At 31.2% G+C, this 23,221-nt stretch overlaps 1 protein-coding gene across 7 annotated transcripts in view; it reads right to left on the bottom strand.

The window, feature by feature from the left end:
- Positions 1-23,221, bottom strand: part of LOC106468641 (liprin-beta-1-like) — an 88,622-nt gene that overhangs the window by 25,619 nt on the left and 39,782 nt on the right. For all 7 annotated transcript variants that reach the window (XM_013929071.2, XM_022396992.1, XM_022396991.1 and 4 more), the window contains 8 exons: positions 14,277-14,360; positions 12,822-12,935; positions 12,314-12,445; positions 9,953-10,061; positions 6,591-6,652; positions 6,309-6,390; positions 4,255-4,346; positions 1,571-1,801 (listed from right to left, as the gene is read on the bottom strand). In XM_013929071.2, the coding sequence (XP_013784525.1) occupies positions 1,571-1,801; positions 4,255-4,346; positions 6,309-6,390; positions 6,591-6,652; positions 9,953-10,061; positions 12,314-12,445; positions 12,822-12,935; positions 14,277-14,360 (906 nt within the window). The remainder of the gene's footprint in view (positions 1-1,570; positions 1,802-4,254; positions 4,347-6,308; positions 6,391-6,590; positions 6,653-9,952; positions 10,062-12,313; positions 12,446-12,821; positions 12,936-14,276; positions 14,361-23,221) is intronic.

Here is a 23,221-nt window from a genome sequence, read left to right as displayed (position 1 = left end):
TAGGATGCAAGCAGATTTTGACATCAAATTTTGGGGTAAAAAAAGTGCATCTTATACACTGAAAAATATGGTACTCTCAACACCTAACTACTCTTACCTGGTGGCTTATAGTAAAAGAAAATTTCAATATGTTTCTATCAAGAATGAAAAGAATGTATAAAGAAATTATAAAAAATCCCCAGATCTGTGGTTTGTTCCTACATTTTCAAACTTTCCTTTAAATTTCATTGTTCTTTTTAGCATGAGCTACATCTACTCAGTTTCTCAAGAAACCACAAATTTCTTGCACCATTTTGTAAGTTCTACATTGACATAAATAGTTCATAATCTGCACAATCCAGTGATATTTAATCTTTGCCTGTGGCTATTTTCAAAGCAGAGTTTCATTAAAAGTTTCTCAGACCACATGTTGTGAAGTCATACAAGTATTTGAATGAGGTGTTGTACTAATAAAATCAGAAAATGAAAAGATGGAAAATTATGTTAGAAACAAAATCTTGAGAATGTAGTTTATTTCCTTTGGGATGGGCAGAATTCTCAAAAAAAATCAACAAATGCAATGTTTACAAGTGAGACTCCTCAGAGATGTGCAGAAATACAAGTTTTGAATATATTTTCCCTTGTTTCTTTGTTAATTACATGAAACATATGTTCTAAATGACCAAATATAAATTCTCAAATACTTTTGAGTACAAAAAATTTCTTGCAAAAAGAGTTAGAATTATTTTTTGTTAAATTTTGAAATGCAGGTATGCACTTGACACCTAAAAGGTGCTCACCAGTTCAGATAGGATTAAAATATATAAAACAATTAAAGAAATCAAAAGAATTTATAAAAAAACATGTAGCTTATCTGTACTACATCTTTTCTTCTTCAGTGTTCACACTTCAATTCATGTTAGCTTTTCCTATGCATAATGTAATTCAGTTAAAATGTAAGAGTATTTGAAAATGGACAAAATTTTTTACACCATTAAAAGTTGTTATATACACCATTTATACCTGAGGTGTATTAAACCCATGCTTTGTAAACTCTTTTCATTGTAAAAGCAACTTAACTACAATTAAAACACTTCATCCTCTACCCATTCACCCATCATTCTTCTTCTCTTTTTTTCTCATTTTTTTACTTACGGTGCCATACTTGATATTTGTATTTTCATTTGAAACTATTTATAAACAGATACTTAAATTATCTTCAAACACCTATCTGGTAACTAACTACAGTAAGCTATGAGTAGCAGTATAATCTATAACTTTTATCTTGAATTGTGTATGAATTGACAGCCATATATATATGCAAGCAAAGCTTTACTACAATCTATTTGCAGAAATATCATTTCTAATCATACAGGTGTGTGATTTCTGTTTTATTCATGGCAAAATAGTGGTTTTAAGGGCATTATTTCTAAATTAGTTTAGCTTTGTTGTTGTTCAAAAGTTGTAACACAATTATACATTATGATAGTATTATCATAATAGTAAGATTACTTTAGACAATTTAAATTATCTCTGCGATTCCATGCATGCTTAAGAAAACACAGAAAGTGAATGCTAAATGCTACATTACCCGCTGCTGGGTTGGACTAACGTTCTCTGCACTGTTAGATCTAGGCACAGTTGGACTACTCTTTTCTGCAGAAGGTGGGGTTATCTGACAATACACAGGGCTAGGGGATGATCCAAGACGTCCATCCCTCCAAGCCAATGGAGAAGAATGGGGGTCTGGGCCTCCAGGAGAAGTCGCAGACCGTGGAACAGGAGGAGGTTTATCAGTTACACGTGGTTCTAACTGTAATGTCTACAACAGACGATAAAATTAAACTCCAGTTTTAGAGGTAAATGTATGTGTGTTTTAGACACATGTAACTACAAGCATTACCCACATTATTGAAACACACATTCCAGATTTGACATTAGAGAAGTCTCAAGTACGTGAGATGTGTGCTACACATTCATATAAACCACAGAAAAACATATTTCTTTTCAGGTATGTCACCATTGTCTGAACAAAGAATATCATTAATTGATTTTAAAAATTTATCTGTATTCTGCAATTGTCTTCAAATTGCACGACTGTACTTAAAAACATTTTGTTTTGTTACGAAACTTTTGGCATTATACATCAAAGACATGTATTTATGGTGCAAATGGAATACTCTATTAGAATACTTCAGCTACAAAAAGTGATATGGTAAAATACCCATTAAAACTGTAAATAATTAACTGCACATTCACCCACAAATATACACTTCTAACAAGCACGAGTGACAATACACATCATAATACAGATTTTAATCAACCATCAATAGTTATTCAGTTGTGCCACAATCTAAGCAACAACAGCAGTTATTATAACAGTACATGTTTGAGATGAGACTCAAAATAACTAAGTCCAAAAATACATGACTGTGCATAAATAGGAGTAATGACATAAAGCCACTGAAATCTCATTGTGACTTGTGTAAGTATAGCCACTACCTACATTTTATTGATTGTGTATGATTGTAGCTAAAATGTATATGATGTTGTGTTCTCAAAATGCTGAAATATTTGCAGTATCTGCAGTCACCAGCAAGTGAGCAAGTATTTCTGTACTGTGTTTCAGATGAGCAAAATGCATGACATGTTATTCAATTAGGTTATTCTCAATATATGTCCGTGACTCTGCCAATAAGAAAAAAATGTACTCTACTTTTATGCCACTGCAGTTGGCAATATCAAAAGGCTGTTCAAGAACCTCAACTTCAGAATTAAAAGAACAATTTGTATTCTCTCTTTAACATGTATGGATACCAAAAAATAAAAGTTGGGGAAATAGTTTATTGATGTTGAAGTCCAATTCACACCCCTGACTAATGATATTCTAGAAATCAATGGCACAACATATGTAGCTACATGTATTTACATGACAATACGGTTAACAACTGTGAAACTGGTTTTTATAAAAATATTCAAAATACCATATAGATCAAAATTCTCTCTACTACAAAATCTTAAATAACCTGAAATGTTGAAAACACATCTCTTTTTGTAATAACTCCCTGTTTTGCCAGACTTATCAGCCCAATCATTACTCAGCATTTATACACACCACAATGGTGAATAACACAGGATAGCAAACCATCTACTGATTACAAGACCGAATTGGCTAATCAAGCACTGGGCTCTTGGTGACAAGCAAAGTGTGTACATGTAATTGTTCAAAATATGAATTCCCTACTGTCCATAGAAAATAAATAAGTCACTGATACCCCAGCAGAAAGTGAAAAAAGCTGATTGATAACCTGCATATGTCTCCCCTCAATTGATTTTTCCATCAAATTTGCATATTTCAAAAATGTCATGTTGGTGACTAAAAATCACAGATTTCTGTGAATTTGCTGAAATTTCACATCCATAACTACTGAGAAGACTTTGTTTAAAAATATTAATGGAAACACTGTTATAAAAACAATGTTAGGGAAGTAGGACATTATCAGGTATAACAGTAATTAACAGTTTAAAAAAAAATATATATATATATATATATAACTCAAGCAAAGACTTTATTTTTTTTGAAATCCACCTTAAATCCAAATTATTTGATAAACAGTGTCATCAATAAGATATTCAACAGTTAAGGTTTTGCATTAAAAAAAGTGTAAAGGATGATTTAGTTGCTCAAGTATAAATTTTGGTAACAGTGGGAGAGACTGAACAAGTTAACAGAACAGCATGTATAAAACTCATGATATGATTATTCAAAATCTTTAATTATCAAAATAAAAGCCTTAGGCCATGTACAGTTAAATAGTTGATTCGTAATCTACTGAAATATGTTTCTTCTGTCTTGTTCAACAAAATATGAAAATGTGGTTTACAATGAATACCAATATTAGTATATGACAAAGCTATACAACAAATGTTTGCTCTCACTATAAGGCATGTGAATTAGCATTACTTTCTCAAGTGATCTTGGTACAGAGCTACTCAGTAGCCTGACAAATAAAAAATAAATTAAGTTTGGCAACTTGCTGTTTTTTTTAAATTTATTCCATCTGAAAGCCACTTTTTTTTCTTACATGGTTTTACATATTGTGTCCATTTTCCATGTTTTAATAACATACTGAATCAGATACCCTGGTTTTTCAAATATTTTGTGGTATGATAACATATAAAATGTTTATCATAAATCCACACAGGTGCTTGATTTACTCATTTTTTTTTGTAATAAATTTTACAATATATATATATGTGTTACAAGGAACTTACCTTTCCACTTTCAGCAAGGGAACTTGGGGAAAGCGAAAGGTCGTGGGAAGACATTTTATCAAGCTGCTTTCCATCTTGATGTGCCAAATCATCTACAAAAAAGAAAGTTTTCTAATAAATATGAAGAAGTTTGGTTGGTTCAGAATTTTCACAACTTGATGTTCCTAATTTTAAACTGATAAAATAGAAGGTAGACAGTTAGTCAACAGCACCCATTTCCAACTCTTGGGATACTCCTATCTAATCAAATAGTGGGATTTCACTGTCAATTTTATAGTGCACCCATAAAGTCAAAGTGCCATTTGCAGCAAAAGGCTACAAACCATGAACTTTTGAATTCACTTATTGAACACTCTAACCACTAGGCAACACCTAGCCTAATAAGAAGTAAACCAATGATCAGAGCTATAGACTTAAATCCTTTTAACCCTAGAATGCCAGAATTAAATTTTCAATCATTAACACCAGGTGGTATGGGGTCATGGTGACCCCACGCTGGCATTCTAGGGTTAAAGTTATTTCACAAACAAAAGAGTCCATTGTAATTTTCCTTTGCTTGTAGTTAAGCAGTAAAACTACACAATGGGCTATCTGTGATGTGCCCACCTTGGGTAGTGAAACCTGGTTTCTAGAGTTATAATTTTGTAAAGTTACTGCTGCATCACTGGGGAGGGGTGCTGTTGTACTTAACACATTTGTGGCATGATTCCTCTAGTTGTGCAATAGGAATGTAAAGCCTCATTGTGAACTCTGTCTTGGATACTGCTAATTTTATGTTTTATGACATAATGACTGCATTGACAACTTTCTCTTGAGAGTACCACTGGTGGTGCAAACTATAATTTAAATAATAATAATCAAATGATCATAATATTTAATATTTTTTCTTTTTTTAATAGTAATTTTGCCATTTTTTTAGAAGAATTATGAGTATTTCACAAAAGTATGGTCATAAAAAAGGGACATCAGATAAAATAATCCCTTCTGTGGTTTTTTATTTATGAAAGTCTCAATTAGTTTTGACTTCAGTTACTCACAATGAAAAATTTAATGCCAGTCTCTAAACGTAATTTTAAAATAAAAAGTGATCTAGTCATTTCAATTTGTTTTATTTCAGTTGTCCTTTCAACATGGCATCCGTGTTTCACCAGTGGTACATAATGGAAGGTGTGGCTTTATTATAGCCATCCATACAAAATAAATGCATTCATATAAGACTTTGGAGATATGAGATGCAGTTATATCTTATGGGTGCTGTGTAACACTGGTGGCTCACGATGTCCAAGAGAAAACATGCAAATATATTACCAGCGGTGCACAATGTCGTGAATGTGTTAAGCTTGATATACATTTTCAGTTCACCAAACTACATATATATTTGTATTTTTAATATGAATTGCACCTTATGGAACACATCAGCTAAATAGCCATGTTAGAGATCCATGGATTATACCATTTACTATTTTAGATTTCTAGATAACCTAATTTCAATTGTACTGCTACGAAACAAAACTTAAGTTTCATAGAGCCACACGATTGCATACACAGAGAGTCATTAACAGATTATTAAAATGAATGAAAGTTAGTTACCAGGGCTGTGCAAATGTCAGGATTCTCTAACAATGACCATGTAATAGCCAAACATATATCATTAATTCTGACATGCAAAGAAAAGCAGACAACGTGAACAGGGTTTATGAAATACCTTAAAAAATTGAAGGATGGCTGGAAATGTTATGTGCGTACCTTCTCTGAAGCGAAATAATCATACAAGATTGTTAATTGATATAGAACCAGTAGAGACAACAGTTTACAAGAGAAGTATTCAATGAACTTCATGGAAAAACTGACATAAAAAAGAATTTAAAGTGGCAATGGGTTACAAAAGCCACACCCCAAGCCAATAAAGGGTAATACCCTCATCTGCAAAGTGAAGGGAAAATAGTTTTCTGTAACTTAAAACAGCCAAAATATAAAATCAGGCATTGATTTAAAGAAGTATTGAGTTAGAGAATGCTATTTTCTTAAAAGCACATTGCTACATCAGTACGTACCTTTTTTACCTTGAGTGGTGGCTACATCATGGAGAAGTCTGTATCTACTAAGTGATGATTTTAACTCTTCAATTTTCTTTTCCTGGCGTAAACAAAAATTACACACATATATATATATATTATTGAATACAGGTTTGAATTGTTACATTTTTTTACCAAATGTACTACAGTTTACTTTAGTTCTGATGATGTTCCATTGTCAAGTACATTTATTTTCTGGTAAAGAAGTTGAAAACAACATGTAATGGGTCAAGCCATCAATTACAATGTTACTGTGATTACCTTTTCATCATTTGCTGTGATAACAGACTGTAGGGCTTTCTTCAATTTGTCCAGCTCAGAATCTAAAATAAGTATATATACAAATTTACTTTTCAAGTTATAATGTTTACAAAAAATTCAAACCTAATTTTCCCAGTCTAACTGTACACTTCCCCAAAAATAATTTTAAAACAGAGTAAAACTTATGAAATGATTAGTAAAGCAGAATCAAAATGTGTGGCCTATACTGAGGTATTTATTAAATTTTTAACACTTGTCATATAAGCCAAGGGGAGGTCTTTGTTGTTGATAAAAAAATGCTGGCTTTTTTTTTTGCTATAACTTTGTGATAATTCTAATTGGCTGAAATGTGGCTGTTCAGTACTGCTTTTACTGAATCGACAATTCTGTTGACGACCAGGTCAAGAAAGATGTGGTAGGGAACAGTAAGGGAACTCTCATGTAGCATTTTAACATGCAAATGCAAGTGTCCACATTGTGGAATATGCTTCAAATGCCATTGTGGTTGTTCATGTGATGAACTATCCTCTGTAGTAAAAGTATCTTGAAAGTCTGGTGGGAAGCAGCCAATGGATCCTCTGGTACTTCAGAAACTGACACGAGAAGTAAATCGAATTCCAGCTACTTTGTGGAGGAATTTACTCTTGGTTGAGCTTTACATCCACCAAATAGTAAAATTTATAGCCAAAAGTATGTAGATCAAGTCAAGGATGTTGTTGTTGTTGAAATGTTCAAGAAAAGCCTCGCAGATAAGTGGAATAAAATGGACCCCAGAAGAATGGTTGAAGAACTGTGATCTACATATCCTGATCTACTCAATATACCATCCAACACGGAGATTTGTTAATGTACCACAGCCCTGACAGTGAAGTACAAAAAAAGGTACCCCGACATTACTTCTTCTAGAGGAATACAGCAACCTTACAGAGACACATTGATGTCCATTGTGTCTGAATCAAACTATACCATTACACCTACAAATGCAGTCTGCGAGCTCAAGGTGCAGCATAAAGACAACATTCGCAATAACGATTTCCCGAGAGATGATCAACTGAAATTATTAATTTCTTGAATGTGGTCACAGCAAAAGAAGAAAAGCCAAACAGCTACCATCCTATAGTAATTGTATTACCATGCCTATATGCTTTACTATGTACATCCACTTGGAAACAAAGCAAAAGAGCCAAACAGCTACCATCCTATAGTAATTGTATTACCCTGCCTATATGCTTTACTATGTACATCCACTTGGAAACAAAGCACTATAACTTTTGATATATTAATTCAATTTTTGTAAAAAATAGTTGTAAGAGTTTCTTTGTCCAAGATACGTCTAAAAACACAGTTTTTAACAGTTTCTACATTGGAAACTTTTTGGTAACCAACAACCTTATATTAAAAAGATCCCCTTGGCTCATACGACACATGATAATAACTTTACAAACCTTTTAAATTGGTCAAACTCAATTAAACAATCAAGAATTGATCTTCTATGAAATTTTATTATTTTGATACCATAGTAATTAACTACATAGACCTTTAGATTTGATTGTTTTCATAAGAAAACCTTTTGAGATTATACTCACATTTTAGGAGCTTTATTCCAAACAGCTGAAGGAGCATTTTGCCAATATTATCATCCATAGAATATGGAAAATATCTAGCTCATCATAGCTTTTCAAAAAGAACTTATCAACATTAAGTGTTTTTCTAAAAAACAAACAAGTTTCCATTTCATTTTATTAATAATGTATTTAATAAGATTTTGAAGGAAATCAATAAACCCACTCATCTAGTGCCAAATGTTCCACATTATCCTGTGCCCTTTGTGCTACCATATCTAGTCATGTATACTGACTCTCTAAAAAATAACATTAAAAGAACAATTAAATAAGCTTATTCACAAATTAATGTAAGAATTATTTTTCAACCACAAAATTCAAAATTTTTTTATATTAAAAACAGTATTCCACTAGTCAACATTATATATAAATAGTCATGTCCTCACTGTAAGACAGGTTGTACTGGTTATTCAAACTCTTCATAAACAGATTAAGAGACATGCAAAAAAAATATCTGACATGATGTCATCCGTATTAGAGCATGCATGGAACTGTGATATCACTGTTCACAAAAAAATAACAGTTTTCAATCATCGGTTCAGCTGATTGTGAAATGACACTTAGGGCTGAGAAAAACAACAGTTTTTAATCATAGGTTCAGTTGATTGTGAAAGGACACTTAGGGCTGAGGAAGCTTTATTCATCAAGACTTTACAATCAGAGCATAATTTTAATCAAACTTCAGTACTATTAATACTGAAAATGTGAGTAAAAAATGTTTTCTATTGAATAGCACAAAAATGAATTGATTCATCAAGCTAATGAAACCAAAGCTTAACTTGAACCAAGCCACCATTATCTTAGGACCAAATAATGCTGAATGTAGCATTCTGAATTCTGTAAACCTGTTGTGTTGAATGTGACGTTTTAATTTGTGAAAGGAGAATATGTTTGTTGAATACTACATTCAAATCCTTGTAAACAGAAAAAGCAAACTGACTGTGACTGACCCATAAGGAAAACAAGTTTGTTGAATGTGATGTTCAAATCTTTGTAAATAGAACAAGAAAACTGACTGTGATTAACTTTTGTAAGCAGAACAATAATGTTGAATAGTAGTGTATAAACAAAAGGGGTAAGTGCCCCAGAAATAAAGGGATCTCTTATTACAATAATACAGAGATACAATGTGGTATAACAATTTAGAAAAATTCACAATTCTTTCTAAAAATGTGTATGCTTATGCAGGCAAGTTGAATTTGAAAATCTGCTCAATATATACTAAACATGACTAAGTTATTATTACTTTTATCTTTAATTTACCTACATTACACACTTAAGATTGAAGATCCAACAATTTAATTTAGGATTTAGGAAGGCTCCAGTGACACTATAGAAAAAATAAGGATATGTTGATTCCTAAGTGGCTAATCTTCAATGTTCTTTGCTTTAAGGTTTTGGAACTGACACAGTGATCATCCACACCCAAGTAGAATAGCAATGTTTCAACGAACTTCTTCTTGCCAATGAGTAAACTTGTGTAATATTAATCAATATAATTTTCCAATAGGATTACTACGAAATTTTTTGCACACACAATTATATCAGAAAGTATTAATAGTAGGAGAGATAACAGGAAAATTTTGCTTGATGCCCTTTCAAGGGTTTTGCTATGTCACTGATCTTGATCATGGTATGAGCTTTGTATACAGAAAACTATGATAAATGTGAAAACCTGGCTAGTGTTAACAGAACAATGTTACCAGACATCACCTTGTTTGAAATCAAATGATTACTTACCACAGTCAATTGATGGAGTAACAGTCCCATTGCAAGAAAGTCTTGATTGTAAAGAAACCATTTCAGCATCCTTTTCTGCTAAACGAGCCTGTACCATAATCAGCTGATTCTAGAAAAAAAAACTTATTAATCACTGCATGCTTTCTTAAGCATTCGAAATAGAACATCATATAACATGACTATTTCTATTCTTTAGAGCAGAGGTCTCCAAACTACAGTAAGTGACTTTGGTTTATCCGGCCTGCCAACAGGTTATTAAAGTAATAATATAATTTTTTAACATTATAAAAACAAAAAACAAAATGTAATAAAACTTTGAACCTCAATTAAGTGTAATTTTGTCAGAAAAGCACCAGTTCATGCTTCTCACTAATGCTAAAAAAGATAATTGTGTATCTTAAATATTTTCAGTATATGCTCTTACGAGAAATAAATTAGTAATGTTGTATTCTGATGATGTATGCATCCCTATTTAATTTTACCACGACCCCTCCGGCCCGCTAAGTCTAAAAAGATCTACCTTCCGGCCCTTGTCCAAAAAGGTTTGGAGACCCCTGCTTTAGAGCATTAGTAGTTACCTAATACAACATTCAAAGCACTAAACAAACACTTACTTTAGACAATAAAAGACAGGTCTAATATTTTATATATCTATTTATATATTAATACATACCCTTGCAATAAGAACTAGACTAAAATCTAGTTGTACATGTGATACTTTTATGTCTCTTTGCAACACATGTTACCTGTTTTCAAAACGTTTTGGATTTGACTTAATGTAATTCATACTGGTAATGTTGTAAACATTATAGGAATAAAACATACATCTTATCTCCACAGAACCTTTGGAATGTTCGTAACATTAACATGAAACATGCCACACAATACACCACCAGTTTGATCCACAAGGATAAAGAGAACAATGTTATATGTGTAATATTCTACATTTATTACAATGAAACATCATGCCTGAATAAGGTCCTCAAAAACCACAATTTCCAGTTACTTTAGTTGAATGGCCTGGCAAACTCTTAAAAATACAATTGTGTTCCTTGCTTTTAATTTCAGTCTGCCTTTCATAATAAGAAAATATGCTTGACTGCTGAACCTGGGATAATAGTATAGTCACATTCTTACAAAAATTTTCTCCCCTGACTTTGCAAGCAAAATTCTAAACTTTATAGACTTGAATATGCATGTATGACACTGATATTTCAACTTTTCTTCATAATTCTACCTAATTAACACACATTAACAGTACAAAAATAATATTCATGTTTTAATATTTTTGACATTGGTGTTCACCTTTCATGCAGACTGATTTGGTATTATTCTGCTTAATGTACTTGGGTTAGGACTGCTTTCCAGTAAGATATCAAATAATGTAATAAATCCATTAACATCCATACACATACTGTTGATGACATAATAAATTTTTCAACAACAGCAAGGTCCATCTAATTATATCTATATCATATATTTTTATCCTTTACAGTATGCTCAAAAATTTATACATATATAAATGTTTTCTAAAACTGTTTATTTACAGAAACTGTTTGGTACTGGAATATGGCTTCATCTGACATGTTCATTATCAATACATTTAACCAATTAATTCATATACATATATACAAGAACTTACATATATGTACATGTGCATGTGCTGATGTCTACAAAAATGGATATTTTTAGACACTTCAACTTTCTATTACGTTGGTGTTGCTCAGTTATTAGTACTGATACACTACAACTTTTGTTCGTGTGTGAAAGTATACCACATTTATTTTTTGCCCTAGTACAGTTCTATTTTCAAACCTTACCATGCTACAGTCATGATTTTCTTGTGAATGTGAGACAGCAAAATGCTGATAAAATAATTTAACAAAAAAGTTTCTATGGAGATAAGTTGCATATTATATTCCTACAGTGTGTACAAAAAAAAGCTTCTCAGAAAATTATAACAGAACAATACACAATAACTAATTCTTTTGTTAAAGTCGGATGAATTAATAGGAACTCTTAATCCAAAATAAAGTATCAAGACCAGAACCAAAAAGCAACTTATAAATTAATAAAGCCAACAGCAAATTGACTAAAAGTGCATAATGTCATTATTTTTCTATATTCTTAAATGTACATAAATTTGTCCATTTCAGATAAATTTAACAGTAATTCCTATTAACTTCTGACTTATTTATCTGAGTTATGATAGAAAAGTGTTTAAAATGGCAAAGAATTATCTTTTGAACATTAACCTCAGAATAGATGAAATACACTTGTTAACTATCCACTGTGATGCATGATAGTAAGGCCTTAAAGTTTAAGATGAAAACTTAGAAAATTTATAATTTGTTTATTTACCTCAGCTTTCTTAAATGCTTCATCACAATCCTGTTTTTCTTGCTCAACAGTTGATAACCTTAATCGAAGGTTGGAAACTTCTGTAATTAAGTCAAATTTACTGCTCTCAAGTGAAGACCTGGTAAGAAGCTCCTAGACAAGGGTGGAAAAAATATCAATAAGATAAATATATATATATATATATCAATGCAGCCCTTCTTTATTCCAAAAATGCATCATATTATTCTTTTCTTTAACTTAATAGAAGTTTCTATCATGACCATAGATTACATTTATCATTCAAAGCATGGAACTTGATCATCATAGTTTACACTGGAATTATATATATATTTATACAGCATTCTTTCTGTTGGAGTTTAATTGATTTGGTAATACTTTCAGATACTGCTTTCTTATGTAAGTAATAAACCATGATTTTCACAAATTTTTAGCACTAGTATGTTGATGGTACTGCTATTATAACTCAAAAATATAAAATTGTTTATAATTTAAATAAATAAAATATTACCTGTTGCAGCATCTCTTCAGTATTATCAATTTGTTCTTTCTTTTCTTCAATGTCTGCTTCCAGTTCCCGCAACTTGTCTGTTTGAGCTTCCACCTGGTCTGTTAACACACTCACCTACATGATTGGTTGCAAAAGAAATACCAACTCACAAATGATTTAGAGTTAAGTCGTCCACTAAGAAACTATAACACAAGTTGTTGTTTTTATCCTGAATGATACCTTATGTAATACAGAGATTAAACATCCAGATATAGCTGTCCCTAATTTTACACTACTGACCAGAGGAAAGGTAACCAATCAGCAGCACCCACCACCACAAGAGCTCTGTCTGGCTCTGAAATGAATAATGAGATTAACTATCATTTTTATAATGCACTCATAGTTGAAAGTGCACAACATGTTTAATGGAATTGTGGCATGAATCTTCGGCCTTGCAATGTAAAGCTGGTATGCAAGCCACTATGCAACACCCTGTCAAATATAATACAAGCACACAGTTTTCCAAGTTATGCTGATGGTGTTGCACTGCACCAAGTTTTCTCATGAGTCATTAGTTGATAATGCTGCAAGAAAATTATCTTCACATTATAGCTTTTATTATAACAGAGACTAGCAGAATTCTCAAGTTATGTAAATCATATGTTAAAGATAAGAATTCACCCACTATTAAACAGATGTATCAAAATTAGGTTTTTTACACAAAATAAAAATTCATAAAAATTTACACTAATATGTGAAATGTAGAGATATAAATTACCACAGGTAGATGTTGTTATAAGAGTTTAAAATACTTATAATCATTAAACCAAAAAATCTCTTTTAAAATAACAAATAAAAACTGTGGAGAGCTTCAATTGCATTCACTTTCAGTTAAATTATTTAGAAAATTATAAAACTGTATGGAATTGTATTCTGCCTTCAGAGCCTATGATATATTGAAACAAAATTCTGCCCCTCCCAATAAGGATGATTATCCTGTCATAGATTAGAAGTTCTATTAGTCACTACTTTATAAAAATACATGGAGAATATTTTGATGCCAATTAACTAAATGTTATTGCTAAACTGCTTAACACTGTATCATTAACTATAAAAAGTCATATGACTAAAGTGTTGATTCTTAATGGCTAGTGCAAAAAATAAAAAAGTTAAATGATTTATGATAAGTTCATCTATAAGACATGATGAGTAATGTAACGCAGTGGAAAGATATATAAGAATTAAAATATTTCAGAAATAAAAAATTAAGTTTCAAACATCAATTTTAATTTTGGACACTGTTTGCCTTTCTGAAAATCCCTGAAAAAAATGTTTGCTTATTTTTTGTAAAATTAATCTTCAAAACAATTGTGGCAGAATTTAATATTTTTGTCATATTTTCTCTAATATTAAGCATTTTAGATAGCCATAACAAACACAATTCAACATATTTCTTTCAGGAAACACAATATTAACCTGCATCATTAGATTTTCCTTCTCCATTTCCAACCGATGAACTCTTTCATGTAATTCTTCAATTTCTTCATTCTGACTTGAAGGCTAAAAATTTTCAAGTCATAAGCAAAAATAACAATGAAAAAAATTGGTACAACAGATGAAAATTAAAAAGGTAGTATAAAAATTACAATATCAAATAAAACAAAAAAATAACCAAAGTCACCTGTGAAATAATGAAAAGGAAAACTGACTTATCATAGAAATCCAAATTATGCTATTTATAATTATATAAGAGCTCTAACAAACATGACTAAAACTCCTCGAGTTGCCACTCATTTCTTAATTAAAGTTGAATAGGTAAGAATGTAACTGGAAAGTACAATTACATTTCACAAACTATTCTAAATCTGTTTGAAGGTAACACACTGTCAAATATATTGATATCTTAACCTTAAAATGTGTAACTAGAGAGGTTTTTATTAACTTTTTTCTTTACTAGAAAATATTCTTAGAATAACAAAGAATAAAGAATGATGGTGACAGCTCAAGCTTTAGCCATACAAAAATAAATCAAACCATATACAAGTGCACACACATATTACAAACAAAAGGTGTACACATCAAGAAAACTGTAACACTGGGTATTTATGCACATATATATATATAATACACAGGCATCTATTATTATTAACTTTGTATTATATAGTAACATTGGTTGTGTGTATTAAAATATGATGACACGCATGAAGTACATGAAGTAACTTGTTGTACATGTAACAACATAAAAATATGTCCATGTAAGGATACTAATTCTGTACATGATACATGCAAATGGTTATTAATACAAACTGTTAGCTACAGGTAAACACTTTCACTAATACTTTGTATTATCACAAGCAAGTAATAACACTAGTGAGGTGTATATATACATGCACACCAAAAATTTAAACAAACTACATAACTTTTCTGTATCACTTTACCTCTGTTGGCCAAAAATTCTGGTTGAACTGAACAAAGTTTCCTCTTGAGTACACAAAAATATACACACAAATCATTTTCAGAGTGCTTGAAACACAAAATTATTGAAAAAAGTTCCCAGTAGTCAATTAAACAAGTGACCTGAACAGTCACTATTTTCTGACTAAACTGATCTACCAGACTGGCCAATAGTACATGTATATATAAATATAAAGCTAGTAAACTGACAAGATGGAAAAAAATATATAAATGAAAAGTTTCTATTTCCTGACTTAATTAGCTACCAGACTGGCTAGCAGTAAAAAATAAATATAAAAATTTATCTAAACAGTTACTATTTCCTGACTGAACCAAGGTAGTAGACTGACCAGCAGTTAAATGAATAATTGATCTAAACAGTTCCTATTTCCTGACTGAACCAAGGTAGTAGACTGACCAGCAGTTAAATGAATAATTGATCTAAACAGTTCCTATTTCCTGACTGAACTGAGGAAGTCGATTGACCAGCAGTTTAAATAAACAAGAGATCTGAACTGTTTATACTTTCTGACTAAACTAAGGCATTAGCCTGATGAGCACCCAATATATACAAGTTATCTGAACAGCTACAACTCTATGACTGAAATAAGTCAGTAAATACATGTGACACGTGTCACATACAAAATTCTCTGAGGCTTTCACAAAAGGAGTACACTCATGGGGAGGATGACTGCTAAGACTCCATGATGAAATTACACAACTATCCAAAAATAGCACCTCCACGTCTGCCAGTTCAGCAGAAACAGACATTATCTAAAAACATTTCATATGGTCTTTACAGTTAAAAAAATTATCCCCTTCCATTGAAGACATCTGAATCCTTCAAACGCTTACAGATACAAAATAAATTCGTAAACTACTTGACTAAAAACAATGCTAGTTCATGACTTTCTTTGACAATTGGTTTGTCTAATGCTTTCTTGCTTTGTCTTCTATGTTCTAGGTTATTGTTTGACATACAATTTTTAACATTCCATTCATTTATTTTTTAATTCAAATGTCAGCATTTACTTCATAACAAAATTATCTTAGTACTATCTAGTAGATAAAAAAACAATAAGGAGTACAACCACTAAATATCACAGACTACTTTATGAATATAAACTCTCTACTTTTCAAGTTAAGATCTTGAATTAAATTTAATTGTGCATCTTGTAATAAAGACCTATGTAAACACTGTGAATTTCACACTCATTCAGTACAGTAAGTACTGTCTATAACAATTTCACTGCATATGTGTTTGCTTCTAAGTAAGATGATTATTAAACCCTCAAATTATCAAGTTGTTTTTACATCATATCAGTGGGAAAACATACTGCATCACATTGAGTAACCTTGCAACATATGGAGTAATGAAATAAGAAACTTGGATAAAATCACTAATTTTCTGTGTAAAATACATAAAGGATCCCAGCAGTTATTAGTGGAGTTCACTGCAATATTGATAGTATATATATATATATATATTTGCATTTTTTGTATGACTTATGTGTTATTAAAGACCATATATCCAGTACAACTGTGTACCCCACACTCAATTCAGTGTATAATTAGGTTAAAATGATAATGAGGTCCACATGAAGCCTTTGTTTTGTGATCTTCTATTATTATTTTTCATCATAGTTTTTTAACACACTAGTGGCCACATTTTTAAGTAGTAAGTGATTTTCCAAAGCAAATATAAATTCCCAACTCCAACTTTCATTATGATGAGTTAAGAATTAAAGATATTATTGAACTTTAAAATATTTTTTAGTGTTGCATTATGTATGAAAACCCTAATAGTCAGTTCTGTTTTTCACACTTAATATAAACCCCAAAAAATGACATTTTAGGCACACCCTTTATAATAAATCCTTTCTTTTAAAAATTATACATATATCATACATAATTTTACTATTTTTGCAAAGCATCTACTTGTACAATTGAATGTAATTTTTGAACAACACCTTAGTTACAGATACATGCAAGGTGTCAAATATAATCATAATACCAGACATTTACTTAGGTACATTTCTTTTTTTCTAAAAATCAGAATCAAGCTAAGTATTTTGATTTTTCATTGAATGTAGCATAGAATGAAAAAGGTTAGACTTTTTCGGATAAATTCTAATTCTGTTACTTACAACAAAAAAAGCTGTTAATATATTTTGTTAATGAATATTATTAGTATAAAGAAATCCTTTTTTCTGGAATGAACTCGATATAATCCTGTGATATAAAAATATATGGAATAAATAAAAACACTTGTTTTTCCTTCGGAACTAAAAGTCATTTATTAATATAAGTTGTGAATTTGATATCTAAGTTAAATAATACACAAATATATAACTAATATTTTTTCTCTAAGTATATGCTCAACAAATACACAGTTCCAGAAAACTGTCTTAATGTCTTTTATCACTGCAAAATACTATGCTGAACCTTTGACATTCACAAGACATACAAAAATTTTATGAATTAACAGCTCAGTGTTCTTAAGAAAACCTTACTGTCTTTCACAAAACAAAAGTAAGCAAACCCTGCTCAACCACTGAATTATCTTAGATACAGTAAAAATAGTGAATGGTGGGAAAATATGATAGACTGTCCCACCCTTTTTTACATGAGTTTAAATTTGAGTGTTTTATCTGAAGAAGCCAAGTACTACAACAATACAAAATGTTATGTACATTGTACTATACAAATGTTTCCTGTGCATTTTACACGAGATCAATACACTTTTAACAGAAAATGTCATCCAAAGGCTTGTTGTAAGCATAATAAATCATCAAAGTAAATGTTACACAGAAGCATGTGTTCTGTCATTACTGACTTGGTAAACATTCTTGCAGAGAGAAGCACAGGTAAGTTATACACTACTAAAATTTTAGGTTTATTAACACTCTTCACAATTACTGTTGTTTCATTAACATAATTATTTTGGTTTAAACTATCAGTTTTATTCTAATGAAACACATGCATTCATTCATGTAGTGTATGGGAGTTATTAATATTTTTAAAAGAACATGTTAACTGATTGGCTAAACAATACAGAAAAACAAACAGACACAGCAAGGTTTGTTTTATATTCAAGGATTAGTAAACAAACCATAATACATACTGTAATGTTATGTGAATTTCATATATTAAATATGTACTAAAAAAACTCAAATAATGTGGTCAAAAATGCTGCTTCCAAGAACATTTGATAATATTTACACTAACAGTTTTATACAAATTCATATTACAAAAGATGTTTGGAAGAAAAATATCATTGCATTTGAATGCTTTAAATGATGAACGACACAAGTAACTGTGATCATAAAAAATTACTATCTAACTTTATTAGACCTTTTAGGAAATTATAATAAGATGTTTCATTAATGAAAACAGATCTCATGCAGTTTTATTAAAAAAAAAAGTTTTGCACATCATCAGGCTGAGCTATCAACACAAAACTAGCATTATATGAAAATTAAGATCCTAAGCTCTGTTGACATCAATTTTAAATTAACTAATGAATCAATTTCCTGTTATCCTCACCACATGATAAACACGAATAACGAGCATCTAAACAAGAGATATAATAATTACTACACTGCCCAGTTATGAAAGTTACTTACTTAGATGTCTTGAACATAGTATAATACAGAATGTAGTTGTCTTATAAAATCAGCTACTACTACATTTGATTACAGAAGATCAAAACAATTGGTCAAGCAGAACATTAGGCAATCAAAAAGGGCATATAAAAAAGGTTGGGTGAAAATGTAAAAATTAACATTATGGATTTCTTTAAATAAATTAAAGGTAAGCAAATTTTAGGATCAAAGTAAGGCCTTTGAGGGATGATAAAGCTCATTTCTGATACTATGTAATGACTAAGTTACTAAATTACACTTTTTCTTGAATAGTTGCTAGATGAAAATGTGATTGAACTTGTTAATAACAAATCAAGAAGTTTATAGAATGATAAGGTTCTTAGACCAGAAAACATTTCCTCAATGATTTTTAAGGAGGTTAAGAATTGGATATGTAAGTCACTTGTTAATATTTTTTGTTAGTTCAGAAGATTGGAAATTGGCTAATGTTACTTCTCTTTTAAAGGGAAGTGATAAAAATTGTTCATGTAGTTATAGGCCTATTAGTCTTACATCAGTGATGGGAAAAATCTTTTGAAAGTCTGATAAAAGATACTTTGCAAAGTCATTTAATACAGTTAAAGTTTTGCTGGATGGTTAACACAGTTTTAATACTCTTTTGACATTCTCTGAAGAGGTTACTGCTTATGTAGATGAAGGTAAGGTTGTGGTTTTTCAGAAAGCATTTAACAAGGTGCCATAAAAAAGGGTCGTTAAGAACAATTTTCACTATAGGTTTGGGGAATAATTTGGCTCATTGGATAAAAAAAATGGCTGGATGAAAAAAAACACAGAGTTGATATAAATGGAATTCAGTCAAACTAGGTTAATGTCACAGGTGTGGTACCTCATGGCTGAGTTTTATGACCTTTGCTCTTTTTGAGTTATATCAAGCAATGGTCAATAACTTGCTTAAATTTGCTGATTATATTAAGGCCTTGGATGCAGCTGCTTCATAAAAGGACTTAACATGATTTGGTGAAATGGGCAAATAAATGGTGGATAACTTTTAATTATAATGTATGTGAGTTATCATAATTTAAGTAATAATTTTAATGGGAGTCTTAATAGTGTTATGGAAACAAGCTTTCTTATTAAACACGATAAATAAGGATTTCTGTATTTACAAATTGTTGTTTTCTTATTCAAATTGTTTATATACATTAAATGCTTTTTATTTTAATATTAAAATTTGTTATTTTAATTTTGCATTAACACTAAAAATACTAACCTAGTGTTCTTTAATATTACTGAAGACTGTATGACTGAACATTTGAAGTTAAAGGGGCAATCAAATCCAAATACTTCCATGTATAATGGTGATGTGGTTTAATATTCAAATAAGCCAATCAACAAGAATACAATTTGCAGGTCGCAGATACAGAAGTACAGCTTTTCCAATAAAACTTAGGGCTTACATGCATACTTGGTAAAGCTACTGTAATCAAAAAATGCAAATTTAACTTTATACATTAATGTTAAAAACACTTAATATTTTTAAGTAATCTAAAACAGTCTAGAATTATTTTTGAGGATGTTGCTTTACTGTATATATATTATATAAACTATTTATTTTTTTCCCCAATAATAGCCTGGACTCAGCTGTCTTGTTCATTGAAAAGCAAGGCCTGCAATTGACTCAAAGATGTTGATACAGAATTACAATGTTAAATCTCAGTGACAGAGATGATCACTGAACAACTTTTAGACATTATTGGGGTAGTGAAATATTACACTGTCTTGGAATAGTATTGTTTATCATTGTAGAAATACAACACTCTTAGATGGATATGATCTCCAACAATTTTCAGGTTATTTGTTATCTTAAAGAAAACAAAGAATCCAACCTCTAACTTAAATTATTTAGTTCAACACTTAGTTTTCTCAAAATTTTCATTCACAGTCAAGGAAGTTCCTTCTTTATTGACAGAATAAACTGACAACTAATAATTACAATGATAATAAAAAACAATTTATATTTAAATTCAAATGGTGTGATAAGCTGTATAGCAACAGTATAAGTGGTGTTTCACATTGGATTAGATTCCTACAGAAAAAAAGTGAGTGGACTCTTGATTTCCCCAATAAAAAAAGACTCAAACTACTTTCAAGACAGATAACAGTACAAACATGAATATGAAAAATGGTATTTCCAAAAAAAAAAACAGAGGGAGGAGAGCATTCACCCTTGAGTCTGGTTTGGTTTGTTTGTTTTGAATTTTGCAAAAAGCTACATCAGGGCTATCTGTGCTAGCCATCCCTAATTTAGCAGTGAAAGAGTAGAGAGAGAAGGCAGCTAGTCACCACCATCCACTGCCAACTCTTGGGCTACTCTTTTACCAGTGAACAGTGGGATTGACCATCACATTATAATGTCCCCATGGCTGAAAGGGCAAGCATGTTTGGTGGGATGGGGATTCGAACCCATGACCCTTGTATTGCGAGTCAAGCACCCAAATCACCTGGCCATACTGGTCCCCTTGAATCTAACAGTGGTTTCATATTGGGCAAACAAAAGTTGCCAAATTATGTATTGTATCAAACATTGTACAAAGAACATATTAAAATATTTAAGGTTAAAAAACTTAATATACCAGTGTTAAAGAAACTTTGAAATGTCTCCCTCTCCCCTGCAGGGTCACCTCCAATTGTTTTTATGACTTGGATATTCATACAAATCTACACAGGGTCTACCTATGCTAGCCTGCCTAATTTTTAGTCACTTTTGAAATTTAAACTAAAAGGAAGGCAGCTAGTCAACAATATCTACTGCCAATTGGACTAGTCTTGGACTAGTGAAATAGTGGGGTTTGACTGTCACTTTCATAAAGCACCCACGACCCCACAGTGCGGAGAATGATTATGCAGCAACAGGTCACAAAACAGGAATCCCCGAGAATCACAGTCCTGCTCACTAACCACTGGGCCACACTCAACTCTTACAAAATTTGAAGCATGTTGTTACTTTGTATACTTTAATATAGCATAATTCGCCAAACATTCCAGGATTCTCTAGGAAAAACTTCGCCCACTCCATCCTAGTAGACTTAACTGCTAGATTATTATTGTTGAGTTATTATTATCATCCACTCAATTGTAGGTAATTTTAATTATAACCATTTTTATGAATTGTATTGGATAAAGCGGATTCGAAATATTACTGACAAAAACACTCTGAGTATCGTTATGCGCAGCTTTTAAGGCATACATAATTCGCCCATCATATTTTACCTGCTCACCTTGAACCAATTTTCCTTCATTTTAAACTGAAGAAAACTCTGCCTATTTACGAGTTAAAAGCTAACAAAAGAAAGTTTGCATGCACTGTACTGAACATCTAATTAATGACTAGTCTTTTTTTTTTCAAATAATTAAAGCACATACATGGAAAGTTATCATAATACAAATACTCTTGGCAATTCTCGTTGTAGAATTCAACCTGTCACGGTGAGAGAGCTAGCATATCATCCGCTATCTTTGTGACGTAAGTGTTGGGGGAGGACAAGTTGAACACGTCACAGCTGAATAGCATAACATACTAAATGAGAATGTTGTAGATATAGTCAAATTTGACTAAAATTCTCCAAATAAATTATTTTTGTTGTTTTTGATGATGTGACTACAAATAATGTGTTTCATCCCACAGATTACAGTATGTGTATAAATGCACATGAAAACAAGTTTGAAATACTAAAACTACATTCTTTAAGAACTCCGATGCTCTTTTCATACATTCCAAAATATATGAATATTTATATTTTATGTAACGCTACTGTTAATTCGATTTGTATATAAATACACATTTAATTTACGTCTAACAGAAGTTTAAAGCAATGAAATATTAGAAATTTACGTCTTAAGTTAAAGATTATACAATATTGTTAAACAATTACAAATAACCATACACCAACATCGCCGTGTGATACTGTTATTTCAACGTTAACTAACACATGAAACGAGGATTTAAGTTCACTTCAGCAATTGTCACAGCAAAATGTTATACATACTCGTTCCAAAAACAAATAATTTAAGGACGTAAGGCCAACTCTTGGGCCCCTCCAGAATTTCGGACTGAGTTTGGTCTTCCAAGTTCCACCTCAGTGTAACTAATAACAAAACTCCCCCGCCCCTGTTACTCTCGGCAACATTTTTTCTTCATGACTCATTCTTCTCTTGGACATGAATTCCACTCACATACTGAGCCCTTTGATCAAATGAAACGTTGAATCGTTTGCTTTATCTCTCCTTATTTAAAGAAGTTGGCATGAAAATTATATACTGACTAGCGTATAGCCCGTCAAAAATGACGGAGCAAGTACTACC

The sequence above is a fragment of the Limulus polyphemus genome, unplaced genomic scaffold (genome assembly GCF_000517525.1).
Source record: "Limulus polyphemus unplaced genomic scaffold, Limulus_polyphemus-2.1.2 Scaffold3094, whole genome shotgun sequence".
NCBI lineage: Eukaryota > Metazoa > Arthropoda > Merostomata > Xiphosura > Limulidae > Limulus > Limulus polyphemus.
The sequence above is the reverse complement of the archived record's forward strand: the minus strand, read 5'-3'. Positions and strand labels throughout refer to the sequence as shown.